The sequence below is a fragment of the Eriocheir sinensis genome, chromosome 5 (assembly GCF_024679095.1).
Source record: "Eriocheir sinensis breed Jianghai 21 chromosome 5, ASM2467909v1, whole genome shotgun sequence".
In the NCBI taxonomy this organism is placed as follows: Eukaryota; Metazoa; Arthropoda; class Malacostraca; order Decapoda; family Varunidae; genus Eriocheir; species Eriocheir sinensis.
Window position 1 is genome coordinate 27,772,167 of NC_066513.1, and position 21,754 is coordinate 27,793,920.

The 21,754-nt window shown below is 44.6% G+C and overlaps 2 protein-coding genes across 5 annotated transcripts; one reads left to right on the forward strand and one right to left on the reverse strand.

Annotated features, from left to right (window-relative positions):
- The first annotated feature begins 438 nt into the window (after positions 1 to 438).
- On the forward strand, positions 439 to 11,613 carry LOC126986134 (gamma-soluble NSF attachment protein-like). 3 transcript variants are annotated; one of them, XR_007739320.1, is made up of 12 exons: positions 439 to 538; positions 1,703 to 1,770; positions 2,745 to 2,829; positions 3,239 to 3,256; positions 3,757 to 3,964; positions 4,422 to 4,492; positions 4,844 to 4,908; positions 5,273 to 5,385; positions 5,825 to 5,971; positions 7,272 to 7,379; positions 7,942 to 10,480; positions 10,587 to 11,613. XR_007739320.1 is itself a non-coding variant. In XM_050841975.1 (11 exons), exons 1-11 carry the CDS (start codon positions 480 to 482, stop codon positions 7,963 to 7,965), a joined length of 966 nt encoding a protein of 321 aa, XP_050697932.1. In that variant the 5' UTR covers positions 439 to 479; the 3' UTR covers positions 7,966 to 11,613. The 3 variants fall into 3 exon arrangements, 1 of the variants encoding a protein (XP_050697932.1); XR_007739319.1 differs by having other exon boundaries at positions 7,942 to 10,431; positions 10,502 to 11,613; XM_050841975.1 differs by having other exon boundaries at positions 7,942 to 11,613.
- On the reverse strand, positions 7,342 to 19,636 carry LOC126986128 (protein scarlet-like). Of its 2 annotated transcripts, XM_050841969.1 has the most exons (16): positions 19,460 to 19,636; positions 18,282 to 18,393; positions 17,587 to 17,779; positions 17,317 to 17,365; positions 17,030 to 17,216; positions 16,703 to 16,873; positions 16,223 to 16,461; positions 15,654 to 15,846; positions 15,391 to 15,422; positions 14,585 to 14,687; positions 13,699 to 13,923; positions 13,324 to 13,459; positions 12,860 to 12,965; positions 12,544 to 12,644; positions 11,868 to 12,058; positions 7,342 to 7,416 (listed from the first exon to the last, which is right to left on the reverse strand). In XM_050841969.1, the coding sequence occupies exons 2-15, from the start codon at positions 18,390 to 18,392 to the stop codon at positions 11,886 to 11,888; spliced, it is 2,019 nt and encodes a 672-aa protein (XP_050697926.1). In that variant the 5' UTR covers position 18,393; positions 19,460 to 19,636; the 3' UTR covers positions 7,342 to 7,416; positions 11,868 to 11,885. The 2 variants fall into 2 exon arrangements, with proteins under 2 accessions (XP_050697926.1, XP_050697915.1); XM_050841958.1 differs by lacking the exon at positions 7,342 to 7,416 and having other exon boundaries at positions 10,453 to 12,058.
- Between the last annotated feature and the right edge of the window lie 2,118 nt (positions 19,637 to 21,754).

Consider the following 21,754-nt stretch of genomic DNA (forward strand, 5'->3'; position numbering starts at 1 on the left):
AATACAATGCAATACAATACATTATCGTACACAATACATTATTTCTCTTATCATCTCCGCTACTCTCCTTTTTCCTTTTTCCTTAATTGGTCCCTCGCGGATTGACAGCACTGCGCGCCTCTTATACAAACACAATACGAATACAATACAATACAAACAATATACCAAAAAGCTACAAGAAAATACAATACAATACAACACATTATCATACACACTACATATTTTTTTCCATAATCACTGATATTTTTTACGCTACTCTCCTCCCACCTTTCCTTGCGAACTGGCAACGCTGCATACCTCGCAAACAAACGCAATACAAGCACAACACAATACATATATAATACCACAAAATACAATATAATACAAGACAATACAAATCATTATCATACATCATACATTATCACTTTTATCATCATCTCTGCTACTCTCCTCTTCTCCTCCCTCCTCAGTTGGCAACATTGAGCGCCTCGTAAACAAACATGGCGGCGACCAAGAAAATCGAAGAGGCGCTCGCTCACCTTAGGGAGGCCGAGAAGAGGTAAATTAACGTCCACCATTGTCCTCACCTATCCTATTATTATTATTTAAGGGCCGTGAAGCAGCTGTGTGAGTTTCATTATCTGCGGCGAAGGGAAAGTGGTGATTACTGATATGAGGGTGAAGTGACGGGAAGGGAAGGGAAGGAGAGATTTGGGTAAGAGAAGGGAAGGGAAGGGAAGAGATGGTAAGAGGAAGGGAAAGGAAAGGAATGGTAAGACCGGGGCCTGAAACCTCATCAACGGTAAACGGTAAGAGGAAGGCAAGGGAAGATAAGGGTAAGGGAATGGAAGGAGAGATTTAGGTAAGAGAAGGGAAAGGGAAGGGATGGAAAGATAAGGGTAAGAGAATGGAAGGAGAGGTTTGGGTAAGAGAAGGGAAAGGGAAGGGATGGTAAGAGGAAGGCAAGGGATGGAAAGATAAGGGTAAGGGAATGGAAGGAGAGGTTTGGGTAAGAAAAGGGAAAGGGAAGGGATGTCAAGAGGAAGGAAGGGAAAGGGAAGGGATGAAAAAAGTAAGGGAAGATAAGGGTAAGTAAAGGGAAGATAAAGCAAGGGATGACAAGAGGAAGGGAAAGGGAAGGGATGCTAAGAGGAAGATAAGGCAAGGGTAAGCAAGGGATGATAAGGGTAAGGGAAGGGAAAGTAAAGGGAAGGAATTAAAAGAGGAAGGGAAGATAAAGGAAGCAAGGAAATAAAAGGGATGATAAGGGTAAGGGAAGGGAAGATAAGGCAAGGGGAAGGGAAGGGAAGGTAAATTAAAGGGAAGGAATGATAAGAGGAAGGTAGGGTAAGGGAAGAGAAGGTAAGCAAGGGAAGGGAAGATAAGGGAAGCAAGGGATGATAAGGGTAAGGGAATGGAAGATAAAGCAAGGGGAAGGGAAGGGAAGATAAAGGAAGAAAGGGATGATAAGGGTGATGGAAGGGAAGATAAGGGAAGGAATGATAAGGTAAGCAAGGGGATGGTAGTGTAAGGTAAGGAAAAGAAAGGAAGGAAAGGGGAAACTATGTAACTATTTCCATATTAGTGTAAAGTCCTCGACATTAGTTTATATACATTGTTCCTTCCTGTAACAGTGACAAAAAAGACTACTGCTGAATGCTACGAATACAACATGCAATTATTCTTCTTAGTGTCAATATATGTAATTTCTCCCCTGCCACAGCCTGAAAACCAGCCTTCTGAAATGGAAGCCAGACTATGATGTGGCAGCTGACGAGTACAATGCAGCTGGTGAGTCACAAGGGAGTGGTTTAGGAATTTGCCGAGTTGTCACTGAATTCATCATCATCATCATTTCATTTACAGTCTGTTTTCACTCTTCTACTGAGCAGGTGGACACGCTATGGCTCTCCTCCATTCTACTCTACTGTCTTCTGCCCGATGCTCATCCAATCCCATCACTGCCAAGTCTTCCTGTATACACCTTCTCCATGTTTCCTAGGTCTACCAACTGGTCTCCTTCCTTCTACCTCCAATCACTCGTCCAATCCCATCACTGCCAAACCTCCTGTATACACCTTCTCCACATTTTTCTAGGTCTACCAACTCCTTCCTTCTACCTCCAATCTCTCATCCAATCCCATCACTGCCAAGTCTTCCTGTATACACCTTCTCCACATTTTCCTAGGTCTACCAACTGGTCTCCTTCCTTCTACCTCCAATCTCCAAAACTCATATCACTGTATCCTCCCCTGTTCTTTTTACATGTCCAAACCATCAGAGTCTTTCCCTTCTGAGCACTGTTTTCAGGTCCTCTACTCCACGTCTGTTAGCTACATCTGCACTGGACACGACGAGTTGTCACTGAATTGAGACACAGTATTCACAGGTTCAATATATGACGACATTATATCATACAGTTCCTTAAACTTACACCCTTACTTAATACTACTTATGCTAGAAACTTATAACAAACATAGTCTTCTGTATTTTATCACACCATCATACAATCCCTGATAGTTACGTGTGCCTGTGGATTTATTAAAGGGATTCAAACATACACTTAATATTCTGCAGTTTATCACATTACTCTATCATGTAAGTCCTGAAACTTATACTCCTAAGCTTTTATATTTTTATACTAATGTGTGCTTGTGTTTTTAGTTGCTAGATCAAAAAATACACTTAAAATTCTGTTCTCTATCACTATATACAATCCCTTAAACTTATATATGTGTTAACCGGGGTGTTGCGTTGTGTTTCAGCGACGTGCTACAAGACGGCCAGGCAGTACACGCAGTGCCGTGAGTGTCTGCTCAAAGCCGTCGAGAACTACAAGCTCAACCGATCGTATCCTTGACTGCATATCATTACAATCACCTTACGTTATTATTACCATCACCATCATCTAATTGTTGCCATTTTTGAGGTGAAGAGGGAGAAGTTAAGTGTGGGTGGAGAGAGAGAGAGAGAGAGAGAGAGAGAGAGAGAGAGAGAGAGAGAGACCATTTAATTACAGTCACTTTATTTGTTATTCAGCCATTACCATCATTTAATTGTTGCCATTTTTGAGGTGAAGAGGGAGATGTTAAGTGTGTGGAGAGAGAGAGAGAGAGAGAGAGAGAGAGAGAGAGAGAGAGAGAGAGAGAGAGAGAGAGAGAGAGAGAGAGAGAGAGAGAGAGAGAGAGAGAGAGAGAGAGAGAGAGAAGGGTTATGATAAAGGGCATTTTGTATTCCATTCCTTAACTCCGATCCTTAGATTCTTCTCGGCCGGCAAGTAAGACAACAACCTCCCATGTGTTCACAGTAGCCAGCAGCGTGGTAGTACGGGTCCAGTGACAAAGAAAGGGAGTGGATTGAGGAATGAATGAATGGGTGAAGTGTGGTATATGTATTCTGAGATGCTTTTGACATTAGAAGGAAGGAAGATGAATGAAAGGATTGAAATGATGCACAGAGACAGATAAACAGACAAGTATAATACCCATACAGTACAGACAGACAGACCAACATTGTGAAAGAAAATAAGGACATGAAATAAATTGAGGAGAAAGACAGATAGACAGACAAGTACTTATACCCAATACAAGATAGATAGACAGACAGACAGGCAAGCAAAATACCTACGCTACTCCTTCCTCCGACAGACAAATACAGATAGATAAATGACGAAACAAGACAGACAGACAGGCAGACAGCCATAACACCCACACTACCCCATACCTACCTTGCGTACCTTCCATTTCTCGCATACCCTCTGTTCTTCCGCTTCCATAGGTGTCTTGAGCAAGCCGCCATGATCAGCAAGGAACTCGGGGACATGGAGTCGATCTTCACCCTCTGCCAGCGGTCCGCCTGCATGTATAGGGAGCACGGCATCCCCGACACGGCGGCACTGGCTCTCGACAAGGGTGCCAAGATCCTCGAAAGCCAGCTGCCGGAGAAGGCCCTGATTATGTACGAGCATGCCGTGGATATTGTCATGGTGAGGAGATTGTGGTGTTGTTGTTGCAGTTATCGTAAGAAGGTAGGGATGGGAGACTTGACTTACCTGTTAGTGTGGATGTTAGTTCTTCTTCCTCCTCTTCTTCCTCTTCTTTGTTTTTGTATTCCTCCTTTTTTTCCTTCCTCTTCTTCTTTGTTCTAGTTCTTGCTCTCTTCATCCTCCTCCTCCTCCTTCTTTTCATCTCTTTCCTTCCTCCTTTTCTTCTTCATCGTCTTCTGCTTTCTCCACTTCTTTCTCTTCTTCTTCTGTATCTTTCTTTTCTTTTTCTTACCCTCCCTCTTCTTTTCTTCCTCTTCCTTGCCTGTGCCCTCCTCCTCCTCCTCCTCCTCCAGTCATTTCCCTAAGCTACTGCATACATGGTTAAAGTCCCACAGTTATTTCTCACAAACCCAAACAACACTACAGTCCCTTAACACTATCCATTCTTACTACCCAGACTGAAGATCGTCCCCGGCAGGCAGCTGAGTTCCAGAGTCGGGTGTGTCGCCTCAATGTGAAGTTGCAGAAGTGAGTACTGGTAGGGAGGGTGAGCTGGGGAAGGGAGGGAACGGAAGGGAAGGGAAGGGAGGGGGAGGAAAGGAAAGGGAAGGGAAGTGAAAGGAAAGGTAGAGAGGTGAAGGGAAGACAAGGGAAAGGAAGGGAAGGGAAGGGAAAGGAAAGGTAGAGAGGTGAAGGGAAGACAAGGGAAAGGAAGGAAAGGGAAGGGAAGAGGAAAGGATGGTAAGTGAGGGAAGGTAAGGCAAGGGAAATGAAGGCAAGTGAAGGAAAGATGTCAAAAGCTGTACAGTTAATCAATAAGGCTCACACTCTTCCTAACCATACATTTTATCTTTACCTAATATAAACTTAATTCCACAGGTACGATGCTGCCACAGACGCTATCAGAAGGGAGATATGCTACCACCAGGCCGGAGAAAACCAGCGTATGTAGTTTTGAATGAGTCTAGATTGAGCTCACTAGTATTCTGATATGTGAATGAGAACAGTGTGGGAAACCTATAAATAAGCACATACCATAACCATGAGCACATCACACTGAGACAAAACTGTGTGTGTGTATTTGCCTAGATGTATTTAGCTAGTGTGTGTGTGTGAGTCTAGATTGAGCTCACTAGTATTCTGATATATGAATGAGGACAGTTTGGGAAGCCTCAAGATAAGCACATACCACAACCATGAGCACATCACACTGAGGCAAAACTGTGTGTGTGTATTTGCCTAGTTGTATTTAGCTAGGTGTGTGCATGTAGCCGTATTCAAGATAGTATACAAGACCCTTCATTACAGCTGCCATTGGGAGGCTCACAGTGGCTCTGGTGTTGGTGCAGTTGGCTCGAGGGGACTGTGTGGCCGCAGAGAAAGCCTTCAGGGAGTGGGGGTCTTACTGTGAGCACGAGGAGGTTAGACACTACACTGTTCTTCTTCTTCTTATTATTGTACCATTAAGACTATACAGCAAGATGTTATTAGTGCCATCTCTTCTTGATATTCACAGGGTAACTACACTCCCGAGACCCAAATGAACAGAGAGGAGGTAGTAATGACGGGTTGGTGGAATTTGAAGGAATTTTAGAAGGGGTTGGGTCTTGAATTTATGTTTTAATCTATTTCATGAGAGAGAGAGGAAGAGAATGGAGAGTGTGTATGTTACTTTTTGCCCCTCCTTTTTTATTCTTTTTGTTACTTTTACTTATTTTTCACTTTTTTCATATCGAGGGGACTGTTTGGCTCTATATCAGTTGTTTTTAGTTTTCCTTTGATGCTCTTTCATGAATCTCAATACCACCACCACCACTACTACTACTACTACTACTTCTACTAGCGCTAATACCAATACAGGCTCAGACGCTGGAGATGCTGATCCAGGCGTACGATGAGGAGGACGGTGACATGGCAACGAAGGCCCTCAACTGCCCCTTCATCAAGCACATGGACGTGGAGTATGCCAAGCTGGCCCGCAGTCTGCCCGTCCCCAAGTCTAACCAGGTTAGTCCACACTCCAATGGGCCTTTTTTTTTCCTTTTTTTTTTTTTTTAACAGGAAAGGAGAAGACAAAAAGAGTGCAGAGATAAGAGGAAGCCCACTACTCACCGCTCCCAAGTTGTGTAAGTCATCCCAACCCTTATTTATAGTGTTTCTCAGGGTCTTTCAAGTTCTGTAAATCAATTGAACTCCTTTATTCTTCAGTATGTTTCAGTATATTCCTTGCAGTCTGTCCATTCCCAAGTGTAGCCAGGTTAGTCTATACACCAATGGGTCTTTAAGTTGTGTAAGTCATTCCAACCCTTATTTATAGTGTTTCTCAGGGTCTTTTAAGTTCTGTAAGTCAATTGAACTCCTTTATTCTTCAGTATGTTTCAGTATATTCCTTGCAATCTGTCCATTCCCAAGTGTAGCTAGGTTAGTCTACAGTATACACACCAATGGGTCTTTAAGTTGTGTAAGTCATCCCAACCCTTATTTATAGTGTTTCTCAGGGTCTTTTAAGTTCTGTAAGTCAATTGAACTCCTTTTTTCTTCAGTGTGTTTCAGTATATTCCTTGCAATCTGTCCATTCCCAAGTGTAGCTAGGTTAGTCTACAGTATACACACCAATGGGTCTTATTTTTATTCAACCTTCTACTACTACTGCTGATGCCACTATTACTACTACTACTACTACTACTATGACTGCTATTACTGCTACTGAAATTAATGGACTTTTACCGTACGTGCTCTACATCTTGCTACTGCCATAATCACTAACCTTGATAATATCTCTCTTGAAGGTGTCTTGCATTTTAACTTCTTGCTGCAGATGATATTACCTTGTGGCCAACTTTATCCTGACGTCTCTTCCTGTGGACTTGTCTTGTGGTAACTTCTTTTCTGCAGACGACGCCTTGCTGCCAACCTGAACCTTTATGTCACTGATGAAGTTGTCTTGCATAAACTTCTTTCTACCAATGACTTGCATATATTTGCCATTACTTTCTACAGGAGACTTTCTATAGATGACCTACTTAGATATTTGGCTTTACTTTCTACAGGAGACTTTCTATAGATAACCTACTTAGATATTTGGCTTTACTTTCTACAGGAGACTTTCTAACTACTTACATGTATGCCTCTACTTTCTACAGGAGACTTTCTATAGGTGACTACTTTCTACAGGAGACTTTCTATAAGTGACTTGCCTCTACTTTCTACAGGAGACTTTCTATAGGTGACTTACATATATGCCTCTACTTTCTACAGATCAATAGCCTCTTTCTACTGATGACCAACATATATTTCCCTCCTACAGGAGACCAAGAAGCCCGGCGTGACAGACACCTACCCGCCCTACACCTCCAGCTCTGGCGCTGACGTGGACTCGCTGGCCAGGGGGGTTGGCAATGCTTCGATCAGCCAGGTGAGACACGCTTGTATTGCCAGGGTTGTTTTGCTTTCTTCCCAAGGGTAGTGGGTGATGGTAATAGACAGGAATGATCAATAATACACAGCCTCATTAGTAAGGAAGCAAAAATGAACTTTCTGAGTTAAGACCTATTGTAACTGTTTGGGGTTTTGTTAGGTTAAGTTTAAGGTATCTTCAAACACATGATAGCCAGCACCATATGCTATAAATCAACAAAGACTGACCTCACTTTGTTGTATAGAAAGTCTTATTAGTAAGGAACCATATATGAATTTTCTGAGTCAAGACCTATAGTAACTGTTTGGGGTTTTGTTAGGTTAAGTTTAGGGTATCTTCAAACACATGATAGCCAGCACCATTTGGTATACATCAACAAAGAATGACCTCACTTTGTTGTATAGAAAGTCTCATTAGTAAGGAAGCATATATGAACTTTCTGAGTTAAGACCTATATTAACTGTTTGGGGTTATGTTAGGTTAGGTTAGGCTAAGTTTAGGGTGTAGGATGGCCCTTGATCTGCCTGGCCTGTCGTCTGATGTTCTCTCCCTCCGGCAGGATGAAGACCTGGACTTGTGCTGAGTGGCGCGGCGCGGCGTGTGGCATCACTTGATAGGCAGCATTGTTGGTGGGAGGGTGCATATTCAACTGCTTTGGTTACCCATCAAGCCGCGTGGCAGTTGGTCGCCTGCACAGGAAAACTTTTGACAAGACGTGTCTGTGGAGCCTCATATTACCAGTAAGGCTTGTACTGTAGTCCGTGAGCTGCTTGAACCTGAGTCCTAGGAAGCATATGAGGACCTCCTGTGTCTTCATCTTGTCAAGAAGCTTGCTGTGTTTGTTGCAGGTGCATGATACCAAAGATAGGCGGGCAGGGCGGCAGCCTGGCTCATAACACTTCGGCTAAGTTATTTATTTGTGGGTCACGGGAACGCAGAGCCACGTGCTGGAGAGGGTGGAGTTCCCGGCTCTGGGGGGAGACGAGCGGCACCGCTGCTCGCTCCCGGTTGTGACGTCTTGAGGCCAGCTCAATCACTGTCTCATCCTAAGCCATCAGCACTTTGTTTAAAATCCTCTTGTCTTGTTCTGAAAATTACAATTCCTGTGCATTTCATGATGGGGAGGCACAAAACCTTTTCCACAGTGCCACTCCAACACAGTCCGTCACTCCACCGAGGCAACACTGATGTACCGTCTTCAAAATTGTTCCAACTTCACTCTTGCCCCCTTCAGCAATGATGCTCTGCCTAGTCCAGGAAACACTGGCCGGGGAGCACCAGCGAGTCGTTCTTTGTCTTCATTATTTCCCTGTGTTCCCTTCAAGTCCAGAGTGGAGGACACGCACCAGGGCGGGCGGGACGCAGTAGTCTGCGTCCCTCTGCCGGACATTCCAGGCCGCCTCGCGTGCCGGTGTGCAGCACGGCGAGGCAGGAAGGTGATGATGCTCAGTCCGGGGTGGTTCTCCCGTGTAGCGCCGGGCAGGTCGAGGCACACCCTGCTGTTGTTATTAGCCAGTGGTAGCCGTTATTGTTTTGTCCTGTTTTCCGTCACAGCTTTATTATTCTCGTGGGTGGATTAGCGTATCATTTGTTGTTATGGAAATGCGTTTAGTCCTGAAGTTACGACAACATATCTTGTTATTTGTTATGGTAATCCGTAGAGGAACTATTTCTAACGTAGCGCGGTGTTTTAATGGTAGAGCAGACTACTACGATCATGATAGTCAACCATTCTCAGCTCTCAAGCTGTACATATAAGTAGTCATTATTGTAAGAAGGGTTTTCATCTTACAAATTTACAAGTTCATTACAGAATCAAAGGAACTCACAAGGATACATGCTTTTGGAAGGTTTAATCTTAAGTCAGTTTCTTATCAATAAATATGCAATTGACATCTAGAATTATGACCTGCACCGTTACATGACGTGCGTGGCCGCGGCCGAGCCTGGCCACGGCGGGAACCACTGGCCTCTGCCCTCAAGGCCTGGGTGGCAGGGCCTGCTACACATGTATTAGTTCTCAACATTAACACAGGCTGAAATATTTTACTTTTCTCTTCAAATCATACTCCTCAAGTACATCTGAACACGGGAAGTTCATATTTTTATCTGGATTGACGGCTGAAAAGTTACAAGGTTTTTATAAGATTTCTATCACACAAAAATTCCCCTTATGCAAAGGATCAGCGATTTTATGCAATGTGACACAAGTTTTGTTTCCCTGGCTTCTGACTTTGTTGAACCTTTGGAGTCGCTTCAGTCATGTTTCCAGGTGGCGATGATGAGTTTCCGGCAGGCAAGAGTTTCTGTTCCTTTACGATGAGTTTGTGAATGTCTAGTTGCATATCATTCCAGGGAAGCTCCACACACTGTTACTGTAGCCCCAGGTGGTGGCAGACCCCCCTCCCTCCCCCAAGACAGTAGTGTAACAATGATGACGCTTATATTGAATGTTTTAGGTGTGTCCTGTATACTTCCTCACCTTCCCCTCGTCTGTCACGGCAGAAGCTTTTGCCAAGGCCACGGGGCAGACCACAACTTTTGTACTTCTTTCCGTCAAGATGTTTGTGACAAGTCAAAATAGCAAGACTTCCTTCCTCACAGCCGGCTCGTGGCGCCACTCACTGGAAATCGCAACCTGCTTGAGATTTCTCTGTCTGTGGATCCTGACTGAACGAGACACACTTGTGGGAATAGTGGGAACATGAGGCTTGTACACACACTACAGGCATGTGACCATTGACAGGGTGTGATGCATATATGACCCAGGCTATAGGGGTCACGAGACTGTATCTGATTGTACACCACTCAGCTCTGAAGCCAGTCAGCCACACCCAAGAGACCAACTTATGCTCAGAGTTTTTTAGCCATTATGAATACATATAGAGTTAAGCCGGAGAGAGTTAGCCATTCACATACACAAGGCACAGCAAGGAGTCACTAAGTATGGGAATGTTCAGTGTGTCTACAATAAGAGAGAGGTGACTAGCATGGCTTAGCTTAAGATATGGAGGGATGGAGATGAAGAGTTATAGAGGAGAATAGAGAGGTGGCAAGACTCTGGTTCAGCTTAAGATATGGAGGGATGGAGATGAAGGGTTATAGAGGAGAATAGAGAGGTGGCAAGACTCTGGTTCAGCTTAAGATATGGAGGGATGGAGATGATGAAGAGAGGATGGAGATGGAAGGAGGAGGAGATGAAAGGGGTATAGAGCTCTGAATACCATGGTCCCTTGGCTGTGGCTGTATCCCTCATGAGCTTACCTTACAATCAGGTGCAAGTGTATGTATTCAGAACCTGTCCAGCCACAACACACCTGCCCTCACAGTGCTGTCAGGGGTCACAACATGTGTTCACGGATCATGTCTATTGCTGTTCTCATGATGTGTCTTGCATGCCAGGCTGCACACACGATAAAGCCAGCATGATTACTATTTCTTGTGAGTCGCCCAGCAAGGTGCATTCAGGCGGAGGCTCCTCCCTGTGACTGGCCTGAGTGGACCTGAGCTCCTGTGCCCTGGAGACGCTCCTGTTTGCCTCACTTCTGTACTCTGAGGTTTCCAACAGCAAATGTTCTTGTGATTCATGATTCTCCCATTTTATGCATATTTGTGTGTGTGACCAGTACGTGCACCTGTCTTACGTTAGTGTGTCTGCCAGTCGTGCACACCCTTATGTTACTCATTGTAAACCAATACCTGTACATACATATGCTCCACATAATATATACATATACATATATAAATATATATACATGGCAACATTTTCGTTGTTGTTGTGATCAAGGTCGGATACATAGGCTCTATAGGCGTCTTGAGGTGGGACACACGTCTCGGCCAAGACAGCGCTGTTGAATTTTTGGAATAGTCTTCCATAAAAATGGAAGACTATTTATTACATCTTCTGTGTTGCTATCTCTGTTCCGTTGTGATTATGACGAAGGTTTTATACAAAATTACTTCCGTTCTCGCCATGGTTGGGACGTTTCTGTAGCTTGGAAGCTGACAAACTCTGAGTGGTTCATCATCTGTGATTTACTCTAATTGGTGCCTGACACATGCATGGATTAGTATCATCGACAAAGTAACAAGCAACCAGCCATTCAGAGTTATTCATGATAACAAGTTTGGACTTGTGTCATAGATTAGCTGTCAACTAATACTGTTGTGTGTCCTCATCAACATTATACAGCTTTAGATTTATTTATCAATAAATGATCTGCAATACTAATGGTGTATCCTTTAAACCCAGGGAAGTTAAGTTACAGAGCTTCAAGAGGGAGACATACCTGCCTGAAAACTTAATCTTTACATCTCACAGGCAGCCATCCCTTGCAGAGCCTGTCAAGCTGATCAGATTATAGGTGGATGAACAGAGGGTAAGACTCACACCTCTGCTCCCTGTGACCAAGCCATCGTGTTGAGCCGTGGAGGTGTCGCTAGTTAGTCTGAGCACTGTTGTAGCTACTTGTATCTACGCCTTACCTCTGTCCCCTGTCCCGGTTACTTCCTCCTTGCCCTTGAGTAGAGTGTGATGAAGCCGAGGGTGTGGTAGAAGCAGTACACCAGGAACAGCCACGCAAAGTCAGGGTACAGGTCGGAGGTCTGGTAGGCGTACTTCTCAATCACCTCCTCGCCCGTGGTGATACAAGGCACTCCCTCGGGGAACTCACACGCTGTTGAAGAGGAACAAGTTAAACTGATACCAGTTGGGAACTCACATGCTGCTGGAAGTGACCACGTTTAAATGTGACGAGCATCAATATTGTGAGCAAATCCTTCATGCATTACATTAGTGATAAAGGGGTTAGCAATGGAATGGTCTGTGATGCTGGAAAGTTTTTGTTGCTGGCTGCTCAGAAATTAGACATGTTTATACAGCAGTCCATGGATACAAAACGAAAAATACACCACTAGTAAAAAGATCACTTCTGTATCTGTTTTCTTGGCAACAGAATCACACTTGCATTAACTGATGGGCGGTATGTTCATTTGACGGGCAGATGTTTTTCAGTAGAGGTCCTCAATTAAGCTAACTGTCACAGTGATAACCATTGATTCCATTCTTAGTTGGTTGGCAGTAAGTCTATTGTAGTATCTTGTCAGTCATTTCAGGCTAAACATTTTACTCCTTCACCCCAACATTCATACTGTCCCTCACTGATGTTTTTGACGTCTGACCACTGCGAGACGGTGAGCATCTCCTGGCCGTACATCACCCACGTCAGGTACTTCAGGCCGCCTGTGAGCCATGACACGGTGCTGGGAAGGGACACAACAGACCTTTACTCAACCCCTTGACTGCTTGAACTCCACAATTATAGGAAGATTATCAAGAAATTCAAGCTTTTCAAATTACAGCAACATTAACTAGAAGTAGCAACATTATGATTAAAACAGTATATCCAGCAATAGTATATCTAGCAGCACTGTATCTGCTAACGATGAATCTAGAAGCAGCAACATTCCACACTCACTCGAGGTTGATAAAGAGTCCACTGCAGACCACATTGAACAAATGTATTGCGCCTGTAGCCATTATGATGGAGTCAAACTTCTCAAACATGACAGAGATCAACACCGCTGAAAGAAAGTGTTGAATCGTTGGTGGATGTGAAGTCTGAAGACGTGAATGTATGAATGTTTGAACATACTTCAATATTCTTGCTAAACAAAGCCAGAAATGTGCAAGACTTTTAACCCAATATTCTCAGACACTTTGAGCTCTCACAACAAAGGCCACAAAGGAGATGAGTCAGGTTATCACGAGTGTTTTTCATATTCACGGTGCAGAAGCCTTGTCAAACCATCACTAGGCTCGTAAAACTACCCTTGGAAACACCCACAACAACCTCCATGAAAGCCTGACCAAATGTGTGTGTGCTGGACCTGAAGTGTTTGAGTATATGGAGCACAGAGTCACACTTATGTTTCCACCCACCACAGGAAGAGGAGGTGAGGCTGGCCGAGAGGGTGATCAGAAACATCAAGAGGAAGGGGTAGGCGTAGGGCTGCAGACCAGTCAACCAGTAGGTGAGGACGCAGTACACAACAGTCTCCACGAGCAGGCGAGGCAGCTGTGGGCGGGGGGGAGATTTTGTTGTATTATATTAAAGTTTATTGGCTAAATCTTGGCAAACATGGTAGGATTAAGGTTATGAGATAATAAGAAAATTCTAAAATAGAGAGAGAAATGTACTCGCTACTCCCCATCTCATGCACTCGCCACCCCCCCACCACCTCAAGCGCTCGTCCCCCACCCTCATGTTCTCCCCCCCTCTTTACCATCACCACCTTACACTAACACCACACTTACCAACGTCACCATTAATGAGAAGTAGTAAGTGTCGCAGCCGTAGAGTCCGTCCTCGTACTCCTGGAAGAACAGTGGCAGGTGCCCGCGGACCATATCCACCGAGCTGAAGAACACCGGGTGGCAGGCCTCGGCGATGATGAAGTACAGCAGGCCCTGGATGTTTTGGATGCCGGCCTGGTTAAGCGAGAGGTTGGAGAAGCACAGAGCCCCTAAGAGAGAGAACACCTGGGGACGAAAAGAGGGCACAGGGGTGATGGTATTGTTATTTCTTTGTTTTGTCTTTGGGTTTTGAACAGGAAAGGAGGAAGGAAGGTTGAGTTCGATGTTGGAGAAGCGCAGCACGAATATGAGAGCCGCCACCTGGGCATGAAAGGGAGGAATGCTGTGAGTGGAAGAAGTGTTAGTATGGCATCGTAGGGTGGGCGAGGCGACGCTCCCCCCGGCGTGTGTCCCCATTGACTGATTGATTGTTGGACCGTTGGTTTGCTATGGAGCACTGGAGTGTTCATCAGCAGGCTTGTTGATAACTTTCCTTTGTATAAGTAATGGCAGAGGTTATGCTCGTGGTAAAAATAAAAGTAGTAATGACTCAAATTGCGTCAATGATAAAAGAAAATTGTTGTATATAATAATTAGTTTACTACTGTTACTACTACTACTACTATTACTACTACTACTATTACTACTACTTCTATTTCTACTACTACTACTACTACTACTACTACTTCTATTTCTACTACTACTACTACTACAAACAAGTTAAAAAGGCTAAAACCATCATATAATGCCCCTATCGCCTCGAGGCCATGGAGTCCCTACCAACACAAACTTTCGAAAGCCTCGCCTCCTCCTCGCCACCTTCGCCTTCTTGGTATTGCCTACTTACGATTTTCTGCGTGAAGGTGGTGCGGAACCTGGCGTGTCTACGGGCATCCAGCAGTGACCTCCTTGACAGCCACCACCACTCCACCATCCAGCCTGGCTTCTCCCTATACGAGGACAGTAAAGATGGATAGGCGGGAGAGGAAGGGTGAGTCTGATGATTAATACATTGTTTCATTGCATGCAGTGTGTTCGAGGAGGGTGGAGACGTGTACAGTGAGGCGCTGCACTGTACGTAGATAAAGATATAGATAGATAGATGGATATATAGCTACGTAGATAGAGATAGAGAGCTGGTTTCACAGTCCAACACAGTGTCTTCGTAACAGCCCGCACCAAACTATAATATCCCATACAATCCAAAATGGGGAAATCTTCGATGCCACACTAAATACACAAGACTCTTCCCGTATAGTTTCATCAAATTTGTGAACTTAAATATAAACACCAGACATTATACAAGGAAATTTCGAAGGCTCTGGTATTGGTTTGGGAGCTTACTAACTCGTCATGGGGAGCTGTGAAACTGGCCGAGAGGGTAGAGGAGTACACTAACGTCAGACAGAGAGGTAGATGGAGGATGTTGGGAAAGGCCTTTCTCTGGTAATGGTTGATGGTGATATACTAGACCAAAATTCGTCTTCTTTCTGTGGTGCTACAGTGGTGCAGCCTCGTGCCAGTACTCTGTGATATAATAGCTATGGTGTAAGCGAGATGGATCGAGTGTAGAAGGACTTAGCTGTATGTCTAAATCAAAAGAAATGATATAGATAAGAACAAAAGGCGTATGCAGGGCCATTCTATACTTACGGAATGTTTTCAAAGAGATGTTCCTCCTCGTACTGTAAAGAAGACAATGAAGAAAATAGACACAGAAATCGATATGTAAATAAACGAATAAATACATAAAAAAAAGGACGGCATAAACCATTCCAAATAAAAGCTTTCTCCGTTACGGGTTGTCTGAATTTCCTCTCTACATCCACCACAAGAACATCTGTCACCGAACGTAACAAAGAATGGATAAACAAGCATACAAAGATAACAGCTAGCACCAAACCGTTCCTACGTACGCTGGTGCTGCCCTCAAGGATGTCGTAATGTCGGATGGTGATGTCGATGTCCTTGAAATAAGCGGACGCGGCGAAGTTGTCACAGATTTGACGGATGCTTTCCCGGGAGCGAATCTCGTGGCCGGGGAGGACGGCGAGCGTGCTGATGAAGTGATCGGCGGGGTTGAACGTGGAGGGACACTTGTGGCCGAGGCTGTGAGAGGGAGACGAGAGAGAGAGAGGGAGATGTAGGATGCAAGAGAGAGAGAGAGAGAGAGAGAGAGAGAGAGAGAGAGTGGGGGATGTTGGGGAGAGGAAAGGCAGCGTGTGGATGCAGTAGTCGGCAGGGTTGAAGGTGGAAGGACGCTTGAGGCCGAGGATGTGAGAGGGAGACGAGAGAGAGAGAGGGAGATCTAGGATGCAAGAGAGAGAGAGGGGGATGTTGGGGGGAGGAAAGGCAGCGTGTGTGGAAGAAGTAGTCGGCATTGTTAAAGTTATTCTGTCTCTTCTTGACCTCAACAACCTTTCATTACAAAATACTATACACTAAGAAAAAGCCCATACCAGCTCGCGTCCACAAACAACCTAACCTCTCCCAGAAGTGGAGGGCTCGCACGGAGGATCCCATGAACGCCAGACGCCCCTCGGCCAAGAGCAGCAGCCGGTTGAACATGGTAAAAATCTCCGAGGACGGCTGGTGGATGGTGCAGAGGACGGTCTTGCCCCGCGCCGCCATGTCCTGCAGGATCTTCACTATAACCTCGGCGTTGTAGGAGTCCAGGCCTGTCGTGGGCTCGTCGCAGAAGAGTAACTGAGGGTCGTTGATGATCTGCGGAGAGTGTTATCTTTGAGGTCTTTACACAGGTTTAAAACACTATTATGATTTGAAGTGAGCAGCGTAATTAAAGAGGGACATAACTGGTTTTGATCCTAATGGGTGCTATAGTACAGAAGAAGGGTCAAACTACCACAGGGTCATAAAACTACCCCAGAGAATGTCCACAACTCCTACGAGAGCCGTGGCAAATGTGTGCGTGGGCGCCAAAAAATATAGAAATATATCCCTCTACCTCTGCGGCGAAGGCGAGTCTCCTGCGTTCGCCGCCTGAGAGGGTCTTGGCGGTGCCGGGGGCGCCGATACGAGTGTTCCGCACCTCCAAGAGTCCCAGCTCCGTCAGTAGCTCCTGCACGCGCGCCTCTCGCTGTCTGGCCGAGCAGTGGCGGTCCATCCTGAGTCGAGCCTGACGGAGACGCAGAACAATGTGTGTGTTGAGTTCCTTAGTCGTACAAATCCTATACAATGTTAAATGACCTCTACTCCGTGACAGCCTATTTACATGCCCTGGCCACTGCGTCCTCCTCGCCTTCCTCCTCCTCCTCCACCTCCTCCTCCTCACCATGAAGGTCAGGTGTTCCGTGACGGTCAGAGTCCCTATGAAGAAGTTGTGTTGCTTAAGGTACCCGGAGAGCAGCGTGATGGAACGGGTGAGGTAGTGTCCGTTCACGCGAACCTCCCCGCTCACCACCATGCCCCGCGCCGTTCGGTGAGCCAGGGCGTTCATTAGGGTGGACTTCCCGGCCCCGCTGTGAAGAAGTAGTGTAAGTATTAGTGTTGGTATTAGTATTAGTTTTAGTATTAGGAGGATTATCACATCATGTTTTCCCTTCTAAACTCCTGATTTACCTTTGTCCCATTATGGCGGTCAGACTTCCCGGTGATACGATGCCAGACACTGCAAAAAAGTAATATAGTCAGTTAGTAATATCTCTCTCTCTCTCTCTCTCTCTCTCTCTCTCTCTCTCTCTCTCTCTCTCTCTCTCTCTCTCTCTCTCTCTCTCTCGTCTTGGTGTCCTTAAATCTAACATGACATCAATTAGGCTTAAGGACAGACCACCTAGTTTGAGCCATGGGGCCTGTGTGGTCTGAATGTCTATGTGAATCTATGTAAATCACCGTTATGCAGAAGCTCCTTGGCGGGGGATCGCTGGTCGTCACGCCCTCTTCGGAAGCGCTTCACCTCCTCCCTCACGTGCACGCTCAGGTCACGCCACGAGAGCCTTACGCCGCCCTGCGCTGCCCGGCTCCCGTAGGTCCCGTAGCCGTGCCTTTTCCCGTTGAGAAGTGGCCGATCCTCGCGATGCACCGGCTGGCAAAGGGAGAGGTGGAGACGTAATGTGAGTGAGGAGGGAAGGAAGGAAGGAAGGGTGGAGAAAGGAAGGAAGGAAGGAAGGAAGGAAGGAAGGAAGGAAGGAAGGAAGGAAAGAATGACTGACTGACTGAATGAATGAAGGAAGGAAGGGAGAAAGGAAGGAAGGAAGGAAGGAAGGAAAGAAAGAAGGAAAGCAAGACTGACTGACTGACTGACTGAATGAATGAATGAATGAAGGAAGGAATGAAGACTAGATAACTTAGTATTAAACCGACTAGATAGATAGATAGATAGATAGACAGATACAGGAGTACCCTAACATCAAACAGAGACGCAAGTGGAGGACGTTAGGAAAGGCCTTTGTCTAGTAATGGCTTAAATTGATGATATACTACCAAAACATATATTTCTACTACTACTACCACTACTACTACTGCTACTACTACTACTACTACTACTACTACTACTACTACTGTTTCAAGGGGCAATTCGTACATACCTTATATAAGCAGCCGTTGGTGTCAAGGGAGGTCTTGTAGTCATCATTCTGTATTGAGCTTAAAGGAATTTTCGCGTTCTTGTTCTTCTCCTCTTCTTTCTGGAGCGACATTCTGCTGGGGAAGGAAGAAAGGAAGGAAGGAAGGCAGGCAGGCAGGCAGGGAGGGAGGGAGGGAGGGAGGGAGGACGGAAGGAAGGAAGGAAGGAAGGAAGGAAGGAAGGAAGGAAGGAAGGAAGGAAGGAAGAAAGAAAGCATTACATCTATTAATTCATCTATCAGTCTACATTTATCTATGTATGTATGTATGTATCTATCTATCTATCTATCTATCTATCTACCTGTATAGTCATCACAAGTTTGATTTCAACGCGCACAATTACCTACCTGTGCATATACGAACCTATTCTACCTGTATTTACCTGTATAGTCATCACAGGTAGAATTATGACGTACCTGAGTATCTACCCATGCATCGTCACACTAACTCTCGCATGATTTCCCAAACGTGATATTAGCAGTACATATTATGGGTTATGTTTGGCTTTTTTTACGTCAATCTTCAAGACGGAGTTAGAGGTGTTGTATTATCACAGGTATGTCGACGTATTACAAACTCACTCGTAAACAAAAGTGATATATATAAACAAAGCCAATTCACTAAGCCTTGAAAATCGGGTTATAGAAGACAAGAATCAGGCATAGTATTGTTAGTGAAGACAATTGCAGTTTTGAAAATTGAATACTCCCGACTGATACCTTGCTCATTACCTTCCGCAACGTCGTCTAGAGTGAGAAAGTAACGCCCAGGGAATACAGTCGCTTCCTTAAATACTACACTAACACCACGTCAACTGTATCTCTCTGTCTATGGGCCAGTTTCACAGTTCCCAGTGATGGGTTTGTAAGCTCCCAAACCAATACCAGAGCCTTCGAAATTTCCTTGTATAGTGTCTTGTGTTTATATTTAAGTTCACAAATTTGATGAAACTATACAGGAAAAGTCTTGTGTATTTAGTGTGGCATCGAAGACCTCACCATTTTGGATTGAATGGGATTCTATAGTTTGGTTCGGGCTGTTACGAAGACACTGTGTTGGACTGTGAAACCGGCTGTATGTCTCTCGCTCTTAAGATAATACACTAACACCACAACCACCACTCTGTCTCTCTTTCACTCACCCGATACTGTGAGGCGCCCCGGCTGGTCTCTGGCGCCGAGGTTAGGAGAGATATGAGGGTCCCTTTCGGCGTTTTCTCTCTCACGTTCCTCTCCGTGTCTGAGTTATCGGGTTCCCTGCACCACCAAGCATAATTATGATGTTACCTTGCCTCAGAACTTATCGTACCGCATGAGACTTGACTATAAACGATATACGAATTGTGATTTATGAGTTATTAAGTGAAATTTTGCTTCTAAAACTACTACTTCTGCTACCACTACTACTACTACTACTACCGACTATATCTGCCTTCATCACACTGTTTGACTACGAATGCCTACCTGTAATAATTAACTAGCTAAAGGGGACCATACACCCGGGGAGGCGTCGCTGCGCTCACTTCCCGTCTGTGATTTATGAGGGGGGCGTAAGCACAGGCACAGAGATGCATTTATAGAGGTTGTTGTGAGGGGCGCTTGTGTCTTTGAAGGTTAAAAAATTCGAGGCGTGGAGTTAAGACGTGTGGTTTGACTTAAGTATATACGTTGTTATTATTTATTTAGGGCAGGACTATAAGCGTTGTAAAGGTCTCTCTCTCTCTCTCTCTCTCTCTCTCTCTCTCTCTCTTATCCCATTCAGCACTGCACATATATTAAAGGTAAAGTTTAGGGTATGCACTATAGCTACGCGTGGCCTCCGTGCACAACTCCGTCACCTTGGCCCAGGAAAACAAGTACAGGTGTTAGTTGAATATAGATTTAATACATTCACCGTACAACTACACACACTAATAATAATAAATTCACTTATACTAGGTTGCATTGCGGTATATAACTTATCGTACAACAACACCTACTACAACTACTATCAAAATATCGTATTGTATGTGTATTAGAAGGAAAATATAATGGTCCTTAGTGCCTCTACATTGCTGAGTCTCATTGTGATGTTAGGGTTGAGGACATGCAGGAAGTTTACTGTGTGGTGTTAGAACCCGTGGGTGTGAGGGTCATTTGTCAGGGCCAATGTCTATTTAGTAACATGTCGGGACACTCCTTTGAATAAAACCGTCCCTTCCCGCGCATGACGTACACTGGGGTACACTAACCTGAGAGCTCAGTCGCTCTGAAGTCACGGTCACAAAGGAACACAAAGGAAGAACAAACAACAGCAGACCTGCTGGTCCTTACGAGGCTGTTTGTGACAAGCTACACTAACTATCTAATCAAAGGTGGAAGATGAAGGACAGCAAAGGCGAAGGCTCCTCCCCACCCCCCATCCCTCCAGCCAAAGCTGGCAGGAAAGGAAAAAGAACTATGCAGCATGGAAAAACTGCATGGAAATTATGTAGGAAAGAGGAAAGAACTACCATTACTGCTACCACTAACCGGGCGATAAAAGCGGACAAGGACACCAGTATTCGAAAGAACTTAACGTTATTACGACAATGAGTAATATCTTAGTTGCTGGTTGGATTCAAAATACTTGTCTAATCTATTCTTGAAGGCCGTAACTGTTGTACTATCAACGACATCACAGGGTAGAGAGTTCCAAACATTAACAACTCGATTGAAGAAGAAGTGTTTAGCTTCGTACGACGAGAATCTTTTACCACTTATCTTCAAATTGTGATTTCTTCTTGTTCTATTTGATCGATCAATTGTAAAGTAATCTTCCGCATTAATATCACTGAATCCTTTAAACATTTTAAACACCTCTATTAGATCGCCTCGCATTCTTCGTTTTGATAGACTGAATAAATTTACTTCTTTAAGCCTTTGTTCATATGATAAATTTCTCAACCTAGGAATCATCTTTGTTACTCTTCGTTGAACCCGTTCCAACTTTTCTGTCTTTTCTGTAGTAGGGAGACCAAAACTGTGCACAGTACTCTAGACAGGGTCGAACCAACGAATTATACAGTTTTAATATTACTTTTTCCGATTTATTATTAAAGACTCGTCCGATGAAGCCAACCAATTTGTTTGCAGTTTTAACTACCTCTGAACAATGCTGACCGGGCTTTAAATCGCTTGATATAGTGATTCCAAGATCCTTTTCTTAACTTACTGCAGAAAGTTGTTGGCCATTCATTACGTACCGAACGCGATTGTTATTTTTTCCGATGTGCAACACTTTACATTTGTCAACGTTAAATTTCATTTGCCATTGATTGGCCCAACGTGCAAGTCGATCTAGATCTGATTGTTAAGCTTCTTCGTCGAGTGTCGCAGTTACTTTACGAGCAATTTTTGTGTCATCAGCAAATTTTAATACTTTGCAAGTGAGCCCATCATCGATATCATTAACATAA

What these genes read in the sequence shown, in the direction of transcription:
- LOC126986128 (XM_050841969.1), bottom strand. Translation starts at nt 18,392, where the DNA reads ATGTCGCTCCAGAAAGAAGAGGAGAAGAACAAGAACGCGAAAATTCCT. An exon ending in GACTCGCCTTCGCCGCAGAG is followed by an intron (nt 16,462 to 16,702) that starts GTAGAGGGATAT and finishes CACTCTCCGCAG; the next exon opens with ATCATCAACGACCCTCAGTT. An exon ending in TCTCATTAATGGTGACGTTG is followed by an intron (nt 13,460 to 13,698) that starts GTAAGTGTGGTG and finishes CCCCGCCCACAG; the next exon opens with CTGCCTCGCCTGCTCGTGGA.
- LOC126986134 (XM_050841975.1), top strand. Translation starts at nt 480, where the DNA reads ATGGCGGCGACCAAGAAAATCGAAGAGGCGCTCGCTCACCTTAGGGAG. An exon ending in TGACGAGTACAATGCAGCTG is followed by an intron (nt 1,771 to 2,744) that starts GTGAGTCACAAG and finishes GTTGTGTTTCAG; the next exon opens with CGACGTGCTACAAGACGGCC. An exon ending in CTTACTGTGAGCACGAGGAG is followed by an intron (nt 5,386 to 5,824) that starts GTTAGACACTAC and finishes ATACCAATACAG; the next exon opens with GCTCAGACGCTGGAGATGCT.